At 38.2% G+C, this 20,835-nt stretch overlaps 1 protein-coding gene across 1 annotated transcript in view; it reads right to left on the bottom strand.

Moving 5' to 3' along the window:
- The window catches only part of CRPPA (CDP-L-ribitol pyrophosphorylase A), a 311,086-nt gene that overhangs the window by 264,241 nt on the left and 26,010 nt on the right, over window positions 1–20,835 (bottom strand). The window contains exon 3 of the mRNA XM_059171274.1: window positions 8,948–9,097. Within this exon, the coding sequence (XP_059027257.1) occupies window positions 8,948–9,097 (150 nt within the window). The remainder of the gene's footprint in view (window positions 1–8,947; window positions 9,098–20,835) is intronic.

Below are 20,835 nucleotides of genomic sequence, written 5' to 3' on the forward strand. Positions count from 1 at the left end.
ACAGTACGTTACTACCACAAGAACAGACCCAAAGATCAATGGAACAAAATGGAGAACTCAGAAGGAAACCCACAGCTATATGAACATTAATCTTCAACAAAGCAAGAAAGAATATCCAATGGAAAAAAAGATAGTTGGAGAGGATGCGGAGAAAGGGGAGCCCTCTTACACTGTTGGCGGGAATGTGACTGGTGCAGCCACTCTGGACAATGTATGGAGGTTCCTCAAATGTTAACAGAAATAAACTTTGATCCAGCATTTGCACTACTAAGTAATCACCCAAAGATATACAAAAATACTCATTCAGAGGAATACATGCAGCCCACTGTTTATAGCAGCATTATCTACATAGCCAAATTATGCAAAGAGCCCAAAAAGTCCAACAATTGATGGATAAAGCATATGTAGTATATGTATACAATGGACTATTACCATAAAAAATGAAATCTTGCCATTTGCAATGATATGGGCGGAGCTAGAGCATTATGTGAAGTCAAGTCAGAGAAGGACAGATAGCATGATTTTACCCATAGTTGGAACTTAAGAAACAAATGAACATGGGGGAACAAAAAGAGGCAAACCAAGAAATAGACTCATAACTACATAGAACAAACTGAGGGTTACTGGGGGTGGGGTTGAGTTATATAGATGATGAGTATTAAAGAAAGGCAATTGCTGCGATGAACATCGGGTGTTCTATATAAATGGTGAATCACCAAGTTCTACACCTAAAACTAACAATGCATGGTGTTAACTAGCTGGAATTTTAACAAAACCTTGGGGGAAAAAAGTTAAAGATCTTATAGCAAAACCTTCAAAAACAATCCTATAATTAAGAATTCCTCATCTGAGCCATAGAACACAGATAATTATCATATATTACTATTTTTTTTAATTCTCCCTAGAATGCAGAAGAATGTTTAATTAGTTACATACAGTGAATGTACAGTGAATGTCTAAGGGAGGTGGTTCCCAAACTGCAGTATGCATTAGGATCCCATGAGAGATGTCTGCTGAGACACAATTACTGGGGCCCATACCCATAGTTTCTAATTAAGCCAGTCTGAGGTGGAGCCTTTTAACAAGTTCCAAAGCACGCCAATGCTCTCTGGGAACCATACTTTGAGAACCAGTACCTCAGTACATTAGCACTTAATTCTCCAGCAAAAACTATGGGAAAATGTTTCTCTGATGTGCAGAACATGAGACTATATTCAATTTATCTTCTAAAATATATTAAGAAGAATGGGAGGTGGTAACTTCAGGTGTTTAAGGATGAAAAATTTCAGGCAATACGGTAGATATCGTCTAACTCGGCAATATTTAGGCTATAAAATACAGTATTTAAATAAATAATTGGAACCTTAAAGGAGGGCATGTGATGTAATCAGCACTGGTTGTGATATCCTACTGACAAATCACTGCACTCTACCTCTAAAACTAGTAATACACTATATGTTAATTGAATTTAAATAAAATAAAATTTAAAAATATTTATAATAGCTTAACATTGACATAATTATGACCATATACAGGTAAATTCCAATACACCAAATTCATTATTTTAAGAAAACAGTATAAACCGTGCAGACTACTCATACCATTAAAATGGTTTCTATTTACATCATCTCATTTGAAAACTAACCAATTAAGATTGAGTCAATTTATTATGGATATGACCACCTTCTATCCAAAGTAAGAGGCATCATTTTATTATAAATGTCAATATTCCTATTACCACTGCCTTCACGTTTGTACAAATCTGTCTGTTCCAAACTCTCCACTGATTGTTTAATGTCAGCTTAGACAGTTAGTTCTAACTTATTTCATTAGCAAGTTTCTGACAAGCATAATACCTAATAATCAGTAACTATTTAAACCATAAATATGCAATAAATGTCAGTAAAAGGTGCCAAAGCATTTTTAGAACATGAGAAAAAAAATTATCTAGAGATTTCTGCTTGCGAAGATGGCGGAGAAGTAGCAGGCTGAGACTACTTCAGCTAGCCGGAGATCAGCTAGATAGCTTATCTAAAGATTGCAAACACCTGAAAATCCATCAGCAGATCGAAGAGAAGAAGAACAGCAATTCTGGAAACAGAAAACAACCGCTTTCTGAAAGGTAGGACCGGCGGAGAAGTGAATCCAAAGCGACAGGAAGATAGACCCCGGGGGGCGGGGCCGGCTCCCGGCAAACGGCGGAGCAACGGCGCACAAAATCAGGACTTTTAAAAGTCTGTTCCGCTGAGGGACATCGCTCCAGAGGCTAAACCGGGGGAAGCCCACGCGGGATCAGCGTGGCCTCAGGTCCCGCAGGGTCACAGAAGGATCGGGGGTGTCTGAGTGTCGCAGAGCTTGCGGGCATTGGAACGGGAAAGCCAGCTACAGAGACAGAGCCGACAGTAAGCTCGCAGCTCGGTGTTACCTTGAACCGGTCGCAGGCTCGGTGAGCTTGGAGCGCGGCCGGAGGTCAGGCAGACGGGAGTAACTGGGCGCGGTTCTCTGAGGGCGCACTGAGGAGTGGGGCCCTGGGCTCTCGCCTCCTCCAGGCCGGAGACCAGGAGGCCGCCATTTCTATTCCCCGTCCTCTGGAACTCTACGGAAAGCGCTCAGGGAACAAAAGCTCCTGAAAGCAAACCCAAGCGGATTACTCACCCCGGCCCCGGGTAAGGACGGTGTAATTCCGCCTGGGGCAAAGACACTTGAGAATCACTACAACAGGCACCTCCCCCAGAAGATCAACAAGAAATCCAGCCACGACGAAGTTCACCTACCAAGGAGTGCGGTTTCAATACCAAGGAGAGGAGCAGAATTCCAGAGGAGGAGAAAGCAAAGCACGGAACTCATGCGTTTTTCCCTGTAATTTTTTTTACTCTTACAGTTAATTTAATTTTTTTCTTTGTCATTTTTTGTTTTTTTTTTTTTTTCTCGCCTTCGGGTAAAATTTTTTTTTAACTTTTACCTTTATCTTTTTTAAGGTTTTTTAACCAGTTTATCTAATATATATATTTTTTCTTTTTTATATTTTTCTTATTTGTTTTCTTTTTTTAATTCTTTTCTTTTTTTTCTTTTTTTTCTTTCTTTCTTCCTTTTTGAACCTCTTTTATCCCCTTTCTCCCCCCTCACGATTTGGGATCTCTTCTAATTTGGTTAAAGCATATTTTCCTGGGGTTGTTGACACCCTTTTAGTATTTTACTTGCTCCTTCATATACTCTTATCTGGACAAAATGACAAGACGGAAAAATTCAACACAAAAAAAAGAACAAGAGGCAGTACCGAAGGCTAGGGACCTAATCAATACAGACATTGGTAATATGTCAGATCTAGAGTTCAGAATGACAATTCTCAAGGTTCTAGCCGGGCTCGAAAAAGGCATGGAAGATATTAGAAAAACCCTCTCGAGAGATATAAAAGCCCTTTCTGGAGAAATAAAAGAACTAAAATCTAACCAAGTTGAAATCAAAAAAGCTATTAATGAGGTGCAATCAAAAATGGAGGCTCTCACTGCTAGGATAAATGAGGCAGAAGAAAGAATTAGTGATATACAAGACCAAATGACAGAGAATAAAGAAGCTGAGCAAAAGAGGGACAAACAGCTACTGGACCACGAGGGGAGAATTCGAGAGATAAGTGACACCATAAGATGAAACAACATTAGAATAATTGGGATTCCAGAAGAAGAAGAAAGAGAGAGGGGAGCAGAAGGTATACTGGAGAGAATTATTGGGGAGAATTTCCCCAATATGGCAAAGGGAACGAGCATCAAAATTCAGGAGGTTCAGAGAAAGCCCCTCAAAATCAAAAAGAATAGCCCACACCCCGTCACCTAATAGTAAAATTTACAAGTCTCAGTGACAAAGAGAAAATCCTGAAAGCAGCCCGGGAAAAGAAGTCTGTAACATACAATGGTAAAAATATTAGATTGGCAGCTGACTTATCCACAGAGACCTGGCAGGCCAGAAAGAGCTGGCATGATATTTTCAGAGCACTAAATGAGAAAAACATGCAGCCAAGAATACTATATCCAGCTAGGCTATCATTGAAAATAGAAGGAGAGATTAAAAGCTTCCAAAACAAACAAAAACTGAAAGAATTTGCAAACACCAAACCAGCTCTACAGGAAATATTGAAAGGGGTCCTCTAAGCAAAGAGAGAGCCTACAAGTGGTAGATCAGAAAGGAACAGAGACCATATACAGTAACAGTCACCTTACAGGCAATACAATGGCACTAAATTCATATCTCTCAATAGTTACCCTGAATGTGAATGGGCTAAATGCCCCTGTCAAAAGACACAGGGTATCAGAATGGATAAAAAAACAAAACCCATCTATATGTTGCCTCCAAGAAACACATTTTAAGCCCGAAGACACCTCCAGATTTAAAGTGAGGGGGTGGAAAAGAATTTACCATGCTAATGGACATCAGAAGAAAGCAGGAGTGGCAATCCTTATATCAGATCAATTAGATTTTAAGCCAAAGACTGTAATAAGAGATGAGGAAGGACACTATATCATACTCAAAGGGTCTGTCCAACAAGAAGATCTAACAATTTTAAATATCTATGTCCCCAACGTGGGAGCAGCCAACTATATAAACCAATTAATAACAACATCAAAGAAACACATCAACAATAATACAATAATAGTAGGGGACTTTAACACTCCCCTCACTGAAATGGACAGATCATCCAAGCAAAAGATCAGCAAGGAAATAAAGGCCTTAAACGACACACTGGACCAGATGGACATCACAGATATATTCAGAACATTTCATCCCAAAGCAACAGAATACACATTCTTCTCTAGTGCACATGGAACATTCTCCAGAATAGATCACATCCTCGGTCCTAAATCAGGACTCAACAGGTATCAAAAGATTGGGATCATTTCCTGCATATTTTCAGACCACAATGCTCTGAAGCTAGAACTCAACCACAAGAGGAAGTTTGAAAAGAACCCAAATACATGGAGACTAAACAGCATCCTTCTAAAGAATGAATGGGTCAACCGGGAAATTAAAGAAGAATTGAAAAAAATCATGGAAACAAATGATAATGAAAATACAACGGTTCAAAATCTGTGGGACACAACAAAGGCAGTCCTGAGAGGAAAATATATAGCGGTACAAGCCTTTCTCAAGAAACAAGAAAGGTCTCAGGTACACAACCTAACCCTACACCTAAAGGAGCTGGAGAAAGAACAAGAAAGAAACCCTAAGCCCAGCAGGAGAAGAGAAATCATAAAGATCAGAGCAGAAATCAATGAAATAGAAACCAAAAAGACAATAGAACAAATCAAGGAAACTAGGAGCTGGTTCTTTGAAAGAATTAATAAAATTGATAAACACCTGGCTCGACTTATCAAAAAGAAAAGAGAAAGGACCCAAATAAATAAAATCATGAATGAAAGAGGAGAGATCACAACTAACACCAAAGAAATACAAACTATTATAAGAACATACTATGAGCAACTCTACGCCAATAAATTTGACAATCTGGAAGAAATGGATGCATTCCTAGAAACAAATAAACTACCACAACTGAACCAGGAAGAAATAGAAAGCCTGAACAGACCCATAACCAGTAAGGAGATTGAAACAGTCATTAAAAATCTCCAAACAAACAAAAGCCCAGGGCCAGACGGCTTCCCGGGGGAATTCTACCAAACATTTAAAGAAGAACTAATTCCTATTCTCCTAAAACTGTTCCAAAAAATAGAAATGGAAGGAAAACTTCCAAACTCATTTTATGAGGCCAGCATCACCTTGATCCCAAAACCAGACAAGGATCCCATCAAAAAAGAGAGCTATAGACCAATATCCTTGATGAACACAGATGCGAAATACTCAACAAAATACTAGCCAATAGGATTCAACAGTACATTAAAAGGATTATTCACCACGACCAAGTGGGATTTATTCCAGGGCTGCAAGGTTGGTTCAACATCTGCAAATCAGTCAATGTGATACAACACATCAATAAAAGAAAGAACAAGAACCATATGATACTCTCAATAGATGCTGAAAATGCATTTGACAAAGTACAGCATCCCTTCCTGATCAAAACTCTTCAAAGTGTAGGGATAGAGGGCACATACCTCAATATCATCAAAGCCATCTATGAAAAACCCACCGCAAATATCATTCTCAATGGAGAAAAACTGAAAGCTTTTCCGCTAAGGTCAGGAACACGGCAGGGATGTCCATTATCACCACTGCTATTCAACATAGTACTAGAGGTCCTAGCCTCAGCAATCAGACAACAAAAGGAAATTAAAGGCATCCAAATCAGCAAAGAAGAAGTCAAATTATCACTCTTTGCAGATGATATGATACTATATGTGGAAAACCCAAAAGGCTCCACTCCAAAACTGCTAGAACTTGTACAGGAATTCAGTAAAGTGTCAGGATATAAAATCAATGCACAGAAATCAGTTGCATTTCTCTACACCAATAGCAAGAGAGAAGAAAGAGAAATTAAGGAGTCAATCCCATTTACAATTGCACCCAAAACCATAAGATACCTAGGAATAAACCTAACCAAAGAGACACAGAATCTATACTCAGAAAACTATAAAGTACTCATGAAATAAACTGAGGAAGACACAAAGAAATGGAAAAATGTTCCATGCTCCTGGATTGGAAGAATAAATATTGTGAAAATGTCTATGCTACCTAAAGCAATCTACACATTTAATGCAATTCCCATCAAAGTACCATCCATCTTTTTCAAAGAAATGGAACAAATAATTCTAAAATTTATATGGAACCAGAAAAGACCTCAAATAGCCAAAGGGATGTTGAAAAAGAAAGCCAACGTTGGTGGCATCACAATTCCGGACTTCAAGCTCTATTACAAAGCTGTCATCATCAAGACAGCATGGTACTGGCACAAAAACAGACACACAGATCAATGGAACAGAATAGAGAGCCCAGAAATAGACCCTCAACTCTACAGTCAACTAATCTTCGACAAAGCAGGAAAGAATGTCCAATGGAAAAAAGAGAGCCTCTTCAATAAATGGTGCTGGGAAAATTGGACAGCCACATGCAGAAAAATGAAATTGGACCATTTCCTTACACCACACACAAAAATAGACTCAAAATGGATGAAGGACCTCAATGTGCGAAAGGAATCCATCAAAATCCTTGAGGAGAACACGGGCAGCAACCTCTTCGACCTCTGCCGCAGCAACATGTTCCTAGGAACAACGCCAAAGGCAAGGGAAGCAAGGGCAAAAATGAACTATTGGGATTTCATCAAGATCAAAAGCTTTTGCACAGCAAAGGAAACAGTTAACAAAATCAAAAGACAACTGACAGAATGGGAGAAGATATTTGCAAACGACATATCAGATAAAGGACTAGTGTCCAGAATCTATAAAGAACTTAGCAAACTCAACACCCAAAGAACAAATAATCCAATCAAGAAATGGGCAGAGGACATGAACAGACATTTCTGCAAAGAAGACATCCAGATGGCGAACAGACACATGAAAAAGTGCTCCATATCACTCGGCATCAGGGAAATACAAATCAAAACCACAATGAGATATCACCTCACACCAGTCAGAATGGCTAAAATCAACAAGTCAGGAAATGACAGATGCTGGCGAGGATGCGGAGAAAGGGGAACCCTCCTACACTGTTGGTGGCAATGCAAGCTGGTGCAGCCACTCTGGAAAACAGCATGGAGGTTCCTCAAAATGTTGAAAATAGAACTGCCCTATGACCCAGCAATTGCACTATTGGGTATTTACCCTAAAGATACAAACGTAGTGATCCAAAGGGGCACGTGCACCCAAATGTTTATAGCAGCAATGTCCACAATAGCCAAACTATGGAAAGAACCTAGATGTCCATCAACAGATGAATGGATCAAGAAGATGTGGTATATATACACAATGGAATACTATGCAGCCATCAAAAGAAATGAAATCTTGCCATTTGCGACAACATGGATGGAACTAGAGCATATCATGCTTAGCGAAATAAGTCAAGCAGAGAAAGACAACTATCATATGATCTCCCTGATATGAGGAAGTGGTGATGCAACATGGGAGCTTAAGTGGGTAGGAGAAGAATAAATGAAACAAGATGGGATTGGGAGGGAGACAAACCATAAGTGACTCTTAATCTCACAAAACAAACTGAGGGTTGCTGGGGGAAGGGGGTTTGGGAGAAGGGGGTGGGATTATGGACATTGGGGAGGGTATGTGCTTTGGTGAGTGCTGTGAAGTGTGTAAACCTGGTGATTCACAGACCTGTACCCCTGGGGATAAAAATATATGTTTATTTAAAAAAAAATTATCTAGATAATCTAAACACGAAGTGATTATGTGAGATTTTAAAGGAAGCTGGTTTGTGAACTCAAATGTTAAAGGTATCTATAGCTGTGCAGGTAACTTACCATCCAGGCCTTAAATGGTTAGAAAGACTACCCTTCCACCTAGATATGGGAAATTGGCTCATGCAGTTTTTCTCAGTGAACAGTAAATGTGGTTTGCTATGCTCATACTATTTGCATAAACAACACTGCTACTGTTAGACACCTGCTTTCCTTCCAGGAATCTGAAATTGTTGTAGATGCTAAGACAGGGGATGCCTATGACCAACCCCAAGTCATACCCCAAACACTAGTCTCTAATGGGCTTCCCCGGAGAGAACTATCACCCACATGCTGCTGAATTTTCATAGCTGGTGGAAAGAAGATGCTTTGTGTGACCCTTCAGGGGAAGCCAAGAACCTAAGCAAGAGGACACATGGATTCTCCCAGACTCTGCATGTGCTTCTCCTATGATTCAGCTGTGAATGAAGTCTCTCTACTTCACTGGTAGCAATTTTAACTTGAGTCCAACTATACGCAGTATCTTCCAGCAAATTCCCAGAAAGGGGAATATTCTTGCAGACCCCCCACACAGCCATTTTCAGAAACCAGGATTCTTACCTGCTGATATGCTTCATAGATCACATCAAACAGAAAGGCCTGTGGCATTTCACTTGCTCTGTGTCTGGCACGTTCTAGTGAATGGTCTAAGTGACCATCTGCAGAGGGACTGATTACTGTAGATACAAGAGGTCGAACTGCTCCTGCTGCCTGAAGAACAAACAGAGATCCAGTTAACATTTATTTCACCTGGAGCAAATTTCAAAGTCAAACACTGAACTCCCTCATTCTGAGGAGATTTTATTCCTGGCTTGAACAAATAACCTCAAGAAAATATTTAAACAAGAATTGATTTGGCTCATAAATCAGTATTTCATAATCAAAACCCTCTTTCTTAATATTAACAGTTCTATATAAGAGGTAGAGGTTTTTTTTGTTTTTTTTTTTTTTTCATTATAGGTTCACAAATCCTTTTGGTCAGTGGACATTGAAATCTAATAGTAGATCAGAATGGTGAGATCCAAGCGGGTATTCCATGAAGGCAGAAGGGTGAAGGAAGAGTTACTGTGCAAAAAAACGGACATGGATTACACATCAGTATGTATTAGTGTGACTTCAAAAGTTTTACTTTCAACACAGATAATTAAGGAATAAGACCACTCTTCCCTAAGATCCCCAAAATGAGACTGAGCCTAATTAACAACAAATTTATGTCTAATTCCTATTTTAAAAAACCATACCTTTCAAACCTTCTCAGAGCACCATTCCCTCAGATAAAGTAACGACTGATTTCAATTGCTCTGATAAAAGCTGTCTCCTTTATAGATGCATCTAAACAAAACAGAAAGGCACCTTGATACCTGATGATTTATCCCTTTCATCTTTAGCAGTGTTTCATTGTAGCCTAGAAGGTCATTACCAGACAAATGCTTTGGAGAAGCAGCTTTAAAACACAGTTTCTGTGGTAGGCCATTAAGGAACCACCTCCAAAAGTTCTTATCTTCCATGTAACAAACACATAGGTATTACAGCACATCAAATCAATGAGCCACAGCCAATTTGGTCTGGAGAAGACCAGTATCTGTGCAAGATAGACAGCCTATAAACTAGCTTATATAACCCCAGCGACTGGCTGAAAATCAAAGCTAATATGTGAGCCAAGTAGACAGTTTATAAACTGTCACCATTTCCAAGGACTCAAGTAGGAGTTTGGAGCCTAGAAATAAAAGCAAAAATGAGATCGCCAGGGCTGACAGGGAGGGAGAGATGTCCATGTAGGCGAAAGATAAATAAGGAGAAAACCTAATTGGTCAAGCCTGACACATATCAATAAAAGTTAAAAGAAACAGACTTGCATGCATACACACACACACACACACACACACACACAGCTTTTAAGGTAAAAGTTCTATTTATATTGCAACTATATATACATAATACTGGAATTCTATACCAAGCCATGAAGCAAATCTATTTGAAAGAGAGAATGAGTCACAAAATGTCAGCATGAGGACTTGAGCAGACTCTCTCCAGCAAAGGAACTAGTGAAAAATATTTTAAATACTTATTTTTACTTAATATTTTATACTTAAATACTTTAAAACAACCATTTAAAATCCTTGAAGGGCATGCAGCAGATGAAACATTTTTCAAGAATATCAACTAAATCTTGATAAAAATACTGCTTGTGGTACTCAAGCCGCAATCTATTTCTTCCTTAATCATCCATCCAGCTCAGTGTGATGGAAATTCCACAAGTAGATACGGCTTGAAAAGATGGGGCCTTTCTCTCCCACTACCACTCAGCTCCAGGTCACAGAGGCTAAATTAAAGCCAACTGTGGACAAGAGACTGGAGACTCCCTTCCCACTACACAGGCTCCACTCCCAAGTAAAGTATCTAACCCAGTCATAGTAAGCACAGAATGAATCCTGGGCCCTGAAAACCCTTAACAACCAATCTCACATAGGGCAGAGGTTTTCACCAGAAGCATAACAAAAGGTTAGAGTCCTCAAATGTCTCTACGGACCACCCTGCTCATGAAATAGGAGTGTCACCTAGAAAAACAAGGCATCATGCCCCACCAAGCAGCCGTGTGGTGATTTTCTATAGGGAGAGAGACAGGGTGCAAGAATAGAGCTATCAAGTTCCCCCGAAGAAAACTCACCTTGTATGTATCCGACAATGACCAAGTTTAAATCTAAGTACCCTGGAAGAAGAAACAGAGACTATCGTGCTAGACAATTAAGAGGAAGATGGTAGCTATGAAACAGCAAAAACCTCAACCGCTGGCAAGCTAGTTTACCAGAGAGAACTATAGAAAGAGAAAAGTAACAACAACCCCATGGAATCAGAGCAAACTTCCAATACTGACCTCAAAAACTATCCTTGCAATGGAACCAAAGTTTAATTGAATCAGAGTATAGAGCATTTTATACCTCAGGAATTGTTAAGGAAGGAAGGAAGGAAGTAAAGAGAAAAAAGAAAAGAAATCAATTTGCAGGCAATGAATACAGTTTATCAGTTAAGTGTGACATCAGAAACAGTAAGAGACTAACAAAGAAAGACAAAAGGAACCCTACTAAACTACTTTCATTCCAGCCTAGCTACATTCACCACCAAGACTACACCCTCTGTGAGGGACTGTGGAGACTTCACTGGGTAGGGGGAGAAAACGACTTCACTGAAACAGATCAGCAAAGTCACAGGATACAGTAACAGTAAGTCTGAGAAAATGGGAGGGAGACTATCATCATACAGAAATTATAAATTACGTAAAGGTCTACTAAGCAATGAATGGATAAAGGAAAGGTGCTGCATATATCCACAAGGAAATATTTTTCAGCTATAAAGAACTTGTTTCAACAAAGAAAGTATTTTCAACAACAACATGGATGGACTTCGAGGGCAATGTGTTAAGTGAACCAAGTCAGAGAAGACCTTATGATCTCACCTACATATGTAATCAAAAAAAGGGGGGAGGGGGCTCAAAGATACAACAGATTGGTAGTGGGCAGAAGTGGGAGGACAGAGGTGGGCAAAACGGGTGAAAGTAGCCAAAACGTAAAACTTCTGGTGACAACTTAATCCCGGGGATATAATGTACAGCATGGACTATGATTAATACTGCATAGTATCAAGTTGCCTAGAGATCTTAAAAATCCTAAGGAAAGGATTCTCTATGTCTGGTGACAGATGTTAACTTATTTTGGTGATCATTTCAGAATGTGAACAAATGCTGAAGCATTGTGTTGTACACCTGCAATTTATGTTGTATACCAATTATACCTCAAAAAAATCTGTCAAAAAACTTTTACATGTCAGAATTTCAAAACTGTGGAAGGTGAATGAATTCAAGAAGAAACTGGGAAAATAGAAGATAATGAGATGAAAAGATATATTATGAAACACAGCATGCGGCTGAAACAGTTCTAAGAGGGAAATTCATAGCTGTGAATGTCTATGCATAGAGACATTCTCAAGGCCAAAACCTTCTACATTAAAGGGTACCCTCCTACCTTGAGTTTTTTGGAAAGAAAGAATAACAACAACAACAAAACCCTCAAACTAAATCAAGTATAAGTAGTAAATAGAGATTAGAATAAATGCAGTAGAATATAAAAATAGAAAAAAATAATCAATATTCAAAATCAGTTATTTGAAAGAATTAACATGATTGACAAACCTTTAACTGGACAAACCAAGGGAGGGGGAGGGGATTCTAATTAGTGAAATCAGGAATCAAAGTGATGGTGTTTCTACCAACCTCACAAAAGTAAGGAATATAGAACTATGAACAACTGGATTTTGGCAAATGAGATGAAATTTCGGTTTCCTAGAAAGGCATCGACTACAAAAACTGATTCAACAACAGACAATATGAATGGACCTGTAACAAGTAAGAAAACACAATTAGCAATTTTTATTTTGTATGGGGGGAAAGCCCAGGCAGCTTCTCTGGTCACACCAAAAAACAAACAAACAAACAAACAAAAAAAAAACCTCTTCAATATTAATTCCTCACATTATTCCAGTAAGTAATATAGCAGAGAATGCTTCCTAACTCACTCTGTAATGTAAGTATTACCAAAACCAGACAAAGGTATCACAAAAAAGTAAACTACAGACTAAAACCCCTGATGAATACAGAGGCATAAATCTTCAACAAAATACTAACAAACCAAATTTGGCAATATATAATAAGTATTACATACCATAACCAAGTGGGATTTATCCCATGAATGCAAAACTGATTAAACATACCAAAAATCAATGTCATTTATCACATTAATAAAGGGCAAAAACAAGAACACATCAACAGATGCAGAAAGAACATCTGATAAAATGCAACACTCCTTCATGAAAAAAAAAATGCAACAAAATTAGGAATAGAACTTTCTCTAGCCAATAAAGGCCAATTATGAAAAACCCACAGGTAACATCATGTTTGAAAAATACTCTGTATTTTCACTTTAATATCAGGAACAGAAATATATCCACTGTCACCACTTCTGTTAAACATTGTACTGGAAGTTCTAGTCAGAAAAATTAGTCAAAGAAAAAAAACTAATAAAGGTATCCAAAAGGAGTGAAACGATCTCCATTTGCAGACAATACTGTTTAAAAAATTCTGATGAATTCCCTTAAAAAAGAAAAAAAAACTAGGAATAAACAAAAAAAGATCACTTCTATCTCTACATTAGCGGTGAAGCACTGGAAAAGAACAAAATTATTTACAGTAGTGTCAGAAAGAAAACATGTATGATTTAACAACAAAGTTTAAAATGTATTCTCTGAGAACTATAAAAATTCCCAAGCTCCTTTGCAGAAGCCAGCATCCCTACCTACTGTCTGGCACTCATTCCCTCTCCCGTCTTTCTCTACAGCAACAATACTCCTTCTATGCTGCCTGATCAATTTTCATTTCTTCACTCAACTATATTCATTAGTGTCCAGACATTCTAGGACATCTCCAGTCAAGTCATTCCTCCTCTGATCACACCTGTCTTCCAAGTAGGACCACATTCCTCCTTGTCAGTTTCAAACAAAAGTCTGCTGAAGCAGCCAAGTTACCTGTACTACTTAGTACTGCAATGTCTGCCTCTTCCCGTGTTTTCTGCAATCAAATGAGGATTATGTCTCCCCAAATGTATAGAGACATATTTACCAAGATCACCTATGATCCCCACATGGCCAAATTCAATGGAGAGCTCAGTCTTCTCAAGAACGTCTGTTCACTTGGCTTTCTGAAACATTCTCAACCACCTCATTCCCACACTCTAAAACCTCACTCTAAATAGTCAATTGTTTCCATGCTGGGGCTTCAAAGTTCTCTAGCTACACTCATTCTGTAAGTGACCTCATTGAGCCACAACACTTCACATACCATCTATATGAGAACTTCCCAATCTATACAGTCATCCATGTAATCCTCAAATTCTGGACTTCCATAACCAAATACCCTATTTAATTTCTCAGATCAAGAGATACACCTCAACTATAAAATACTGAGATAAGTTTTTATTTCAGACATAGCACACAATCCAAACCTACTCTTCCATACACTTCCGATTTTCATAAAGGTCAACTCTATTCTTCTAGCTGTTCTTGTCAAATACCTTGCTCATCATTGATTTCTCTCCTCCCATATTCCAAACTGAATCCATCAGCAAGCCCCATTACCTTCAAACTCACCCACATTAGCATATATTTCAATGTTTCCAAAGACACCATCTGAACCCCAGGTACCCATCCTTCCTCCCTCAGACCTCATACAGAGAACCAAGACCATAAGAGAAGACATCAGTGTTTTTCACTACATTAAAATAAATTGTAAGAAAATTATTATGAGGCATATAACTAGCAGAGTATTTGTATGTACAATATGGAAATATTTCCTAGAAATCAGTTTTTACTTGAGAAATACATGTATGTATCTAAAATTTAAATTTTAAAAAAAACAGAAATAGGGACAAAAGACTCTCATGGGCAAATCAATGAGAACATATAAATCTTTAAGTACTTGAAAAATTACCCAAGATATTAACAAAAGACTAAACTACCGAGAGAAAGCATTTCCTACTAACTGGATTAGGAAAAAGTGAGTCTAACAGAATCAATTGGTAAGGATATGGCTTTAACTCAAACTCTTGTTATACTCTATCAAGGGGAATTAGTACATGTTCAGAAAGTAATTTAGCATCATCTGATCAAAATGGTAAAATGCATTTTATCTTGACACTAGTGAAATCCTTGTTCATGTACTTAGGACAATAATAATGTTCATGCTAACAATGCTTACACTGGCAAAAATTAAACATGTTCACCAACCACAAATAGATGAATGGTGATATAAAGCAGTGATCATGAACACATAATAGCGGCAAAGATTCATATGAATAATTTTCCTAAATGTATTTTTTTGCAAAAGTACTGTCAAAATAAAAGCAAAACAGAAGTTAAATGATACACTTTTTTTTTCTTACTTTATACTTTAGAGAGGGAAACTAAAAAGCATACAGACCTTTATACTTTATACTTGATAGTGGGATATTAAAAGGCATAAAAACCTAATATGTCCTTTAGGGATACATGCAACAAGAAAAAAAAAAGAAGAAAAACAAATTTCAGGATGTTTATACATATGGGGAAAATTAATAGGATCAAGGCAGGGATATAGTTTTTTGGGTTTTTTTTTTTAAGATTTTATTTATTTATTTGACATAGATACAGTGATCCCAAGTAGGCAGAGAGGTAGGCGGAGAGAGAGAGGAAAGCAGGCTCCTTGCAGAGCAGAGAGCCCGATGAGGGTTCTATCCAGGACTCTGAGATCATAACCTGAGCCCAAGGCAGAGGCTTAACCCACTGAGCCACCCAGGCACCCTAAGGCGGGATATAGTTTTAAAATGACTATAATGTTCAGGTGGTAGATCTAGAGGTATCCAAAGCACTTTTCAGGTTATACTGTTACGAAATTTAAAAAGGGGATTTATGGACTCTCATTTTGACTACTAAAAACTTCTCAAGAGAAAAAACCCATCCACATTTCGGATGTAATATTCCAGACTTAGTAAGATTCTGGTTTAATGGAAGTCTAGAGATGTCGTATCAAGGAACACAATAGGAAGACCACTTAAAATACAAAGTCACTACTGGCTTACTCAATAAAATGCCCATGAAAAGGGTCACATGTAAAAACAAACAAAACAAAACAAAAAAACACTCTTTGGCTGACCCTGTTTTTCTTCTAATTACCACTCACTCAGCTATTTGGTTTAAACAAATGGAGAAGAAAGATGCTAAAATTGCCAGGCATGTACTCCACAGCTATTTCCATAGAAAGAGACTTTTATTCAGACATAAATCATCAGTTATATTGATCTTTTCTGAAATTTAAAGGTTCAAAATTAAAACACAAGTATGGATAGAGTCATTTAGCTGCTTCTAGAATAGAGCCATCTGGATAGTTTGTTATATGAAGCATAATTCTGAATTTGTCCAATATATTGTCTCATTTGGAATTAGCCTAATAAGCCCTGAATGGAGGCTTAACAGCTCAGCACCACACTGATTACCTGCCTCTCAAGCTAATCTATCCAAGTATTTCCACATGTTAATGCAGGGATATCATCATAGATACAAATCAAACAATGTGGAAAAATGAACCCCACCTCTTGTTTACTTTTAAAAGCACATTTAAACAATAATTATCCATACACAGAACAGGTACTGACATGCATTCCTATTCACATATCTGTACTCAAGCTAATTATGACAATGCACTATAGAAATCTTGAGTATATAAGTACAATTTCATTTAGCGGAGTTGTCTTTATTCTAAGACTACTTAATAAATGTTTACACAATCCCATCTCCAAAGGTAATCATTGGCCATTTTGAGATTTTGACTATTTCATAGTTTGATAACAGATTACCTCCAATCTCCTTTCATAAAAAATAATATATTCAATACAGAAATGCAAGCATATTATAAGAATCTGTACAAATTGTTCCATCACTGCAAGTGCCCCTAAAAAAGGATATGCAGCAAAAATAAGACCCTCATTTGATATATTCAACTTTAATTCATGAAAATCAAAGTAGTACCATTTAACTTATATCTAAAATGATCTCAAGTGTTCTTCTTAAATGTTCTGAATGTTTAATAAGCTTTATTGCATTTTAAGCCCTAGATATACCATAGTTCCTTGATCTGTGCTCCTTCCAACTTTGAGAGTAATACATGGAATATACAGGATAGTAGTTTTTAAAAAGCAAAAAAAAAAAAAAAAAAAACCTTTTCATGCAGTAGGCTTTTCAACTTCAAGAACAGATCAAGTTTTACCTCATTCCATAGTAGTCAGGGAGTAATTCACCATGTGCCCTTGGCACTTCAACTTTTGTGAAAGTAAGTCTCAACTTTCCCACTAGATAATCAGAACTCACTGCTTTTCCCAAATTAAATGGCTTCTTTAGGTGTAGCACTTAATACCAATATTTCTTTCCCTCCAGTAAGATACAGAATCCAATAGCCCAGGAGCATGTATTACCTGACACCCACCTAATACTGAACTCTGAGCTTCAACACATTTGATCATGCTCAAAACTAACCAGTAGAAAGCCAGCACAAGTTACTATTAGCCAAGGTCAATTCTACTTATGATACTTTGTTTGGAAAATATCATCACCTGTCAAGTCATTTTTCAGCTCTTTTAAAATAAGCCCAAGGGACGCCTGGGTGGCTCAGTTGGTTAAGCAGCTGCCTTCGGCTCAGGTCATGATCCCAGCGTCCTGGGATCGAATCCCACATCGGGCTCTTTGCTTGGCAGGGAGCCTGCTTCTCCCTCTGCCTCTGCCTGCCATTCTGTCTGCCTGTGCTTGCTCTCTCCCCCTCTCTCTGTCTGATAAATAAATAAAATCTTAAAAAAATAAAAAATTAAAAAATTAAAAAATAAAATAAAATAAGCCCAAAATACTTTCCATAAATTTCTAATACTGGGTTATCAATGAGTATATTGTTCCTGATGTACACATAATAACTTTTACTTCTGAAGTGCTCTTTAATCATTACTAAGTATAGCCCTGTTATAAAACACAGATTGCCCACACATTCACACCCCCCTCCCATGTCAGAGTTTCTGGTTATTAAATCACGCTGTTTCTCTTCAGAAAAGGACTCAGATTTTCTAACTAAAAACTAATGTTGTTAACCATCCTACAGGACATGGTATAGGCCCCTAGAGAGTATCTTACCCAAAATGTCAGTTGTGCCAAGGTTGGGGAATACTGTGCCACTTCCATATTCAGGTATAGAAAATAATAATAATAATAATAAGGTTTCCAAGTTTATAAAAACCCCTTTTGCCTTAAATACTGGAAAAACCATCCAATATAAAGCATAGGGACTCTTTCATGAGGTAAGCAGTAAGATGTGCCTTGGTCAAGTGCTGATTAGCTCACAAGCAGTTGAAACTCTTTAATTAGGGGCACCTGGGTGGTTCAGTCAGTTAAGCATCTGTCTTGGGCTCAGGTTATGATCTCAGGGTCCTGGGATCAGCACTGAGGCTCCCTGCTCAGAATGGAGTCTGCTTCTCCCTCTCCTTCTGCCCCTCCCCCTTGCTCCTGTGAGCTCACTCACTCTCTAATAAAATCTTTAAAAAAAACAATTTAAAAAGAAACTCTTTAAGTACTATAGCCATCAGTAGGCAGGTCTGCTGAGTTTTGACAAGCAATTCAGTGTCTGAACTAATTTCACAAAACCTTGGGAGGATGCAGGGAGGTCAGGAGCACAAGAAAATCAGGTGTACTGGCATGGAATGGCAAAGAGAAACTGAAGCATACAAAAATACACATGTCTTATTACCTTATGACTCACATTGTCCCATCAGGTCCGGCCAATCCAGTTCCCTCAACATTTTTTTCCAATCTCTACTTCTCTGTTTCAACTGGCTGAAATAGACCTTCATCACTCAGCGCGAACAATACTGCAGATCCCAAACTAATGATAGCTCCCTCAATCTCCTCCTGTACTCCACATATTAAACCAGGGAGACCGCGATCTTTCTAAACTTCAAGTCTTGGGTTATTTCCTCTTAGGAGTGAGGGGAAAGACAGGAAATCAATGGTTCCCCCCTTGTATCCAGAAGCTAATTCAAGGAAAGAGATCAGGGAGAATTAATGAATTCAGACTTACACATGATCTCGGACATGCTGAAAAAAGCAAATTTAAGTGGTTCTGTTCAGTTGGAAGTTGAACATACAAGGTCTGAAATTATAGCAGGGAAGGTGTAGCATGAGAGATTTTGGAAAGAACATGTCAAGTAGTAGTTAAAATGGTTACATGTAAATGCTTTTTACCAAGTAGAATAATCATCTCACAAAGTTATATTGTGTAGCATTCTTTTCATAAAGTAGTCTGGAAGAGAGAAAAATAGCAGTATCAGTAGTTGACAAGGATTAGGAACAGAGCAAGGGTCTGAGTACCAAGCAGCACCAGGAAGCAATTCTTTGTAGTGTGAGAAAGTTCTATTGTGATTACATTCCTCTATACAGTTATAAACACTCAGACTATGCACCTTCCCTAAAGCAAATTTTACTGTATGTCATTCTTTTCAATTAAGTAATGTGGGCATGATTTTGATTGCTCAGAAGTACTTTATTAAGTTTATAATACAAGTTAAAGGGAATGTTTATGGAAGATGGATCTGAAAAAAGCAGTCAAGAAAAAGGTAGTAAAGACTACAGTCACAGAAGACAAGGTAGAGAAAGTTGCAGAAGGAAGATCTGGTTAAAACTGTCAAAATTAATGAAGCCATTCTGTTTACACTGGTGTATTATAATACAATTCATTTCTACTATCAGCCACAACCCCCACAGTTCACAACCAGACTGCTATTACAACTAGACACCAGATACAAGTGGGATTCTCACACCACATACACTCCTGACCCACTGGCTCCAAGTCCAGGAGGTCCTCACAGCCCCCACCGAGGTTCATCAAAACTCCTGGAACTCCAGAAAATGATTAGGACTGCATTTTTATTGTAATTACTTCAGATTACACATTTATGACCAAGGATATTTTATCAGAGCAGATAAATGAAGAGAGACACAGGGTAGGGTCTGAGAGAGTGCACAACATAGCTTCCTGGGTGCCCTCTCCTTGTGGAATAAGCAGCTACTATGTTGTCAGCACATAACTGTTCAACCAGGTAGCCCCCCTGAGCTTCATTCAGCATCCAAGATTTTTACTGGGATATCATTTTGGCAGTGTGAGTAATTGAATCACTGACCATGTGGTTGAATTCAGTCTCCAGCCTGATTCCTCTCTCCCAGAGGTAGAGCTGATTCAAAGCCTCAAATCTCCAATCACCATTGGTAATTAGAAATCATTAGTATTTCTGGTGACCATGCTCCATCCTGAGTGATCTCATTAGCTCAGGGGAGTGCTATGGGGCTCATAAAAAATAACAACCATCCTACTACTCAGAAAATCCCAGTTATTTCCATTATCCCTTCAAGGAACCAAGTATAAAAGCCAGTCAAGTTCCTTATTTTACAACAGACTAAAAATGCTTATCTAATTTGGGAATCTAAGAGCCACAGGTGAGTTTGGACAAAGCAGTTAGAGAAGAAAAACACGAGATTGCTGTGCACAGAGGAGTAAACTGAAGGTGCAAAAGCAGGAGCAATAAATGTGACTGTTATTGTCAGAAGTTGATTAGGGAGGAGAGGATGAAACATGATTAGAGATACAAAAACAGAGGGTTTAAACTCATGCAAGTAATTAAGGAAGTGTCTTCCCTCAGGAGCACATCTCGAGGAGGCTGCTTCCTTGATACACTGTCATTTTCATATTCATGTTATTCCAGGCAGTTCTTCGAATATGATAGCTAGCTTAGAAGTCCTAACATGATTCTCTCACATTCCTGTGTTCCAACTTATTTTAC

This window comes from Mustela lutreola, chromosome 4 (assembly GCF_030435805.1).
Source record: "Mustela lutreola isolate mMusLut2 chromosome 4, mMusLut2.pri, whole genome shotgun sequence".
Classification (NCBI taxonomy): Eukaryota; Metazoa; Chordata; class Mammalia; order Carnivora; family Mustelidae; genus Mustela; species Mustela lutreola.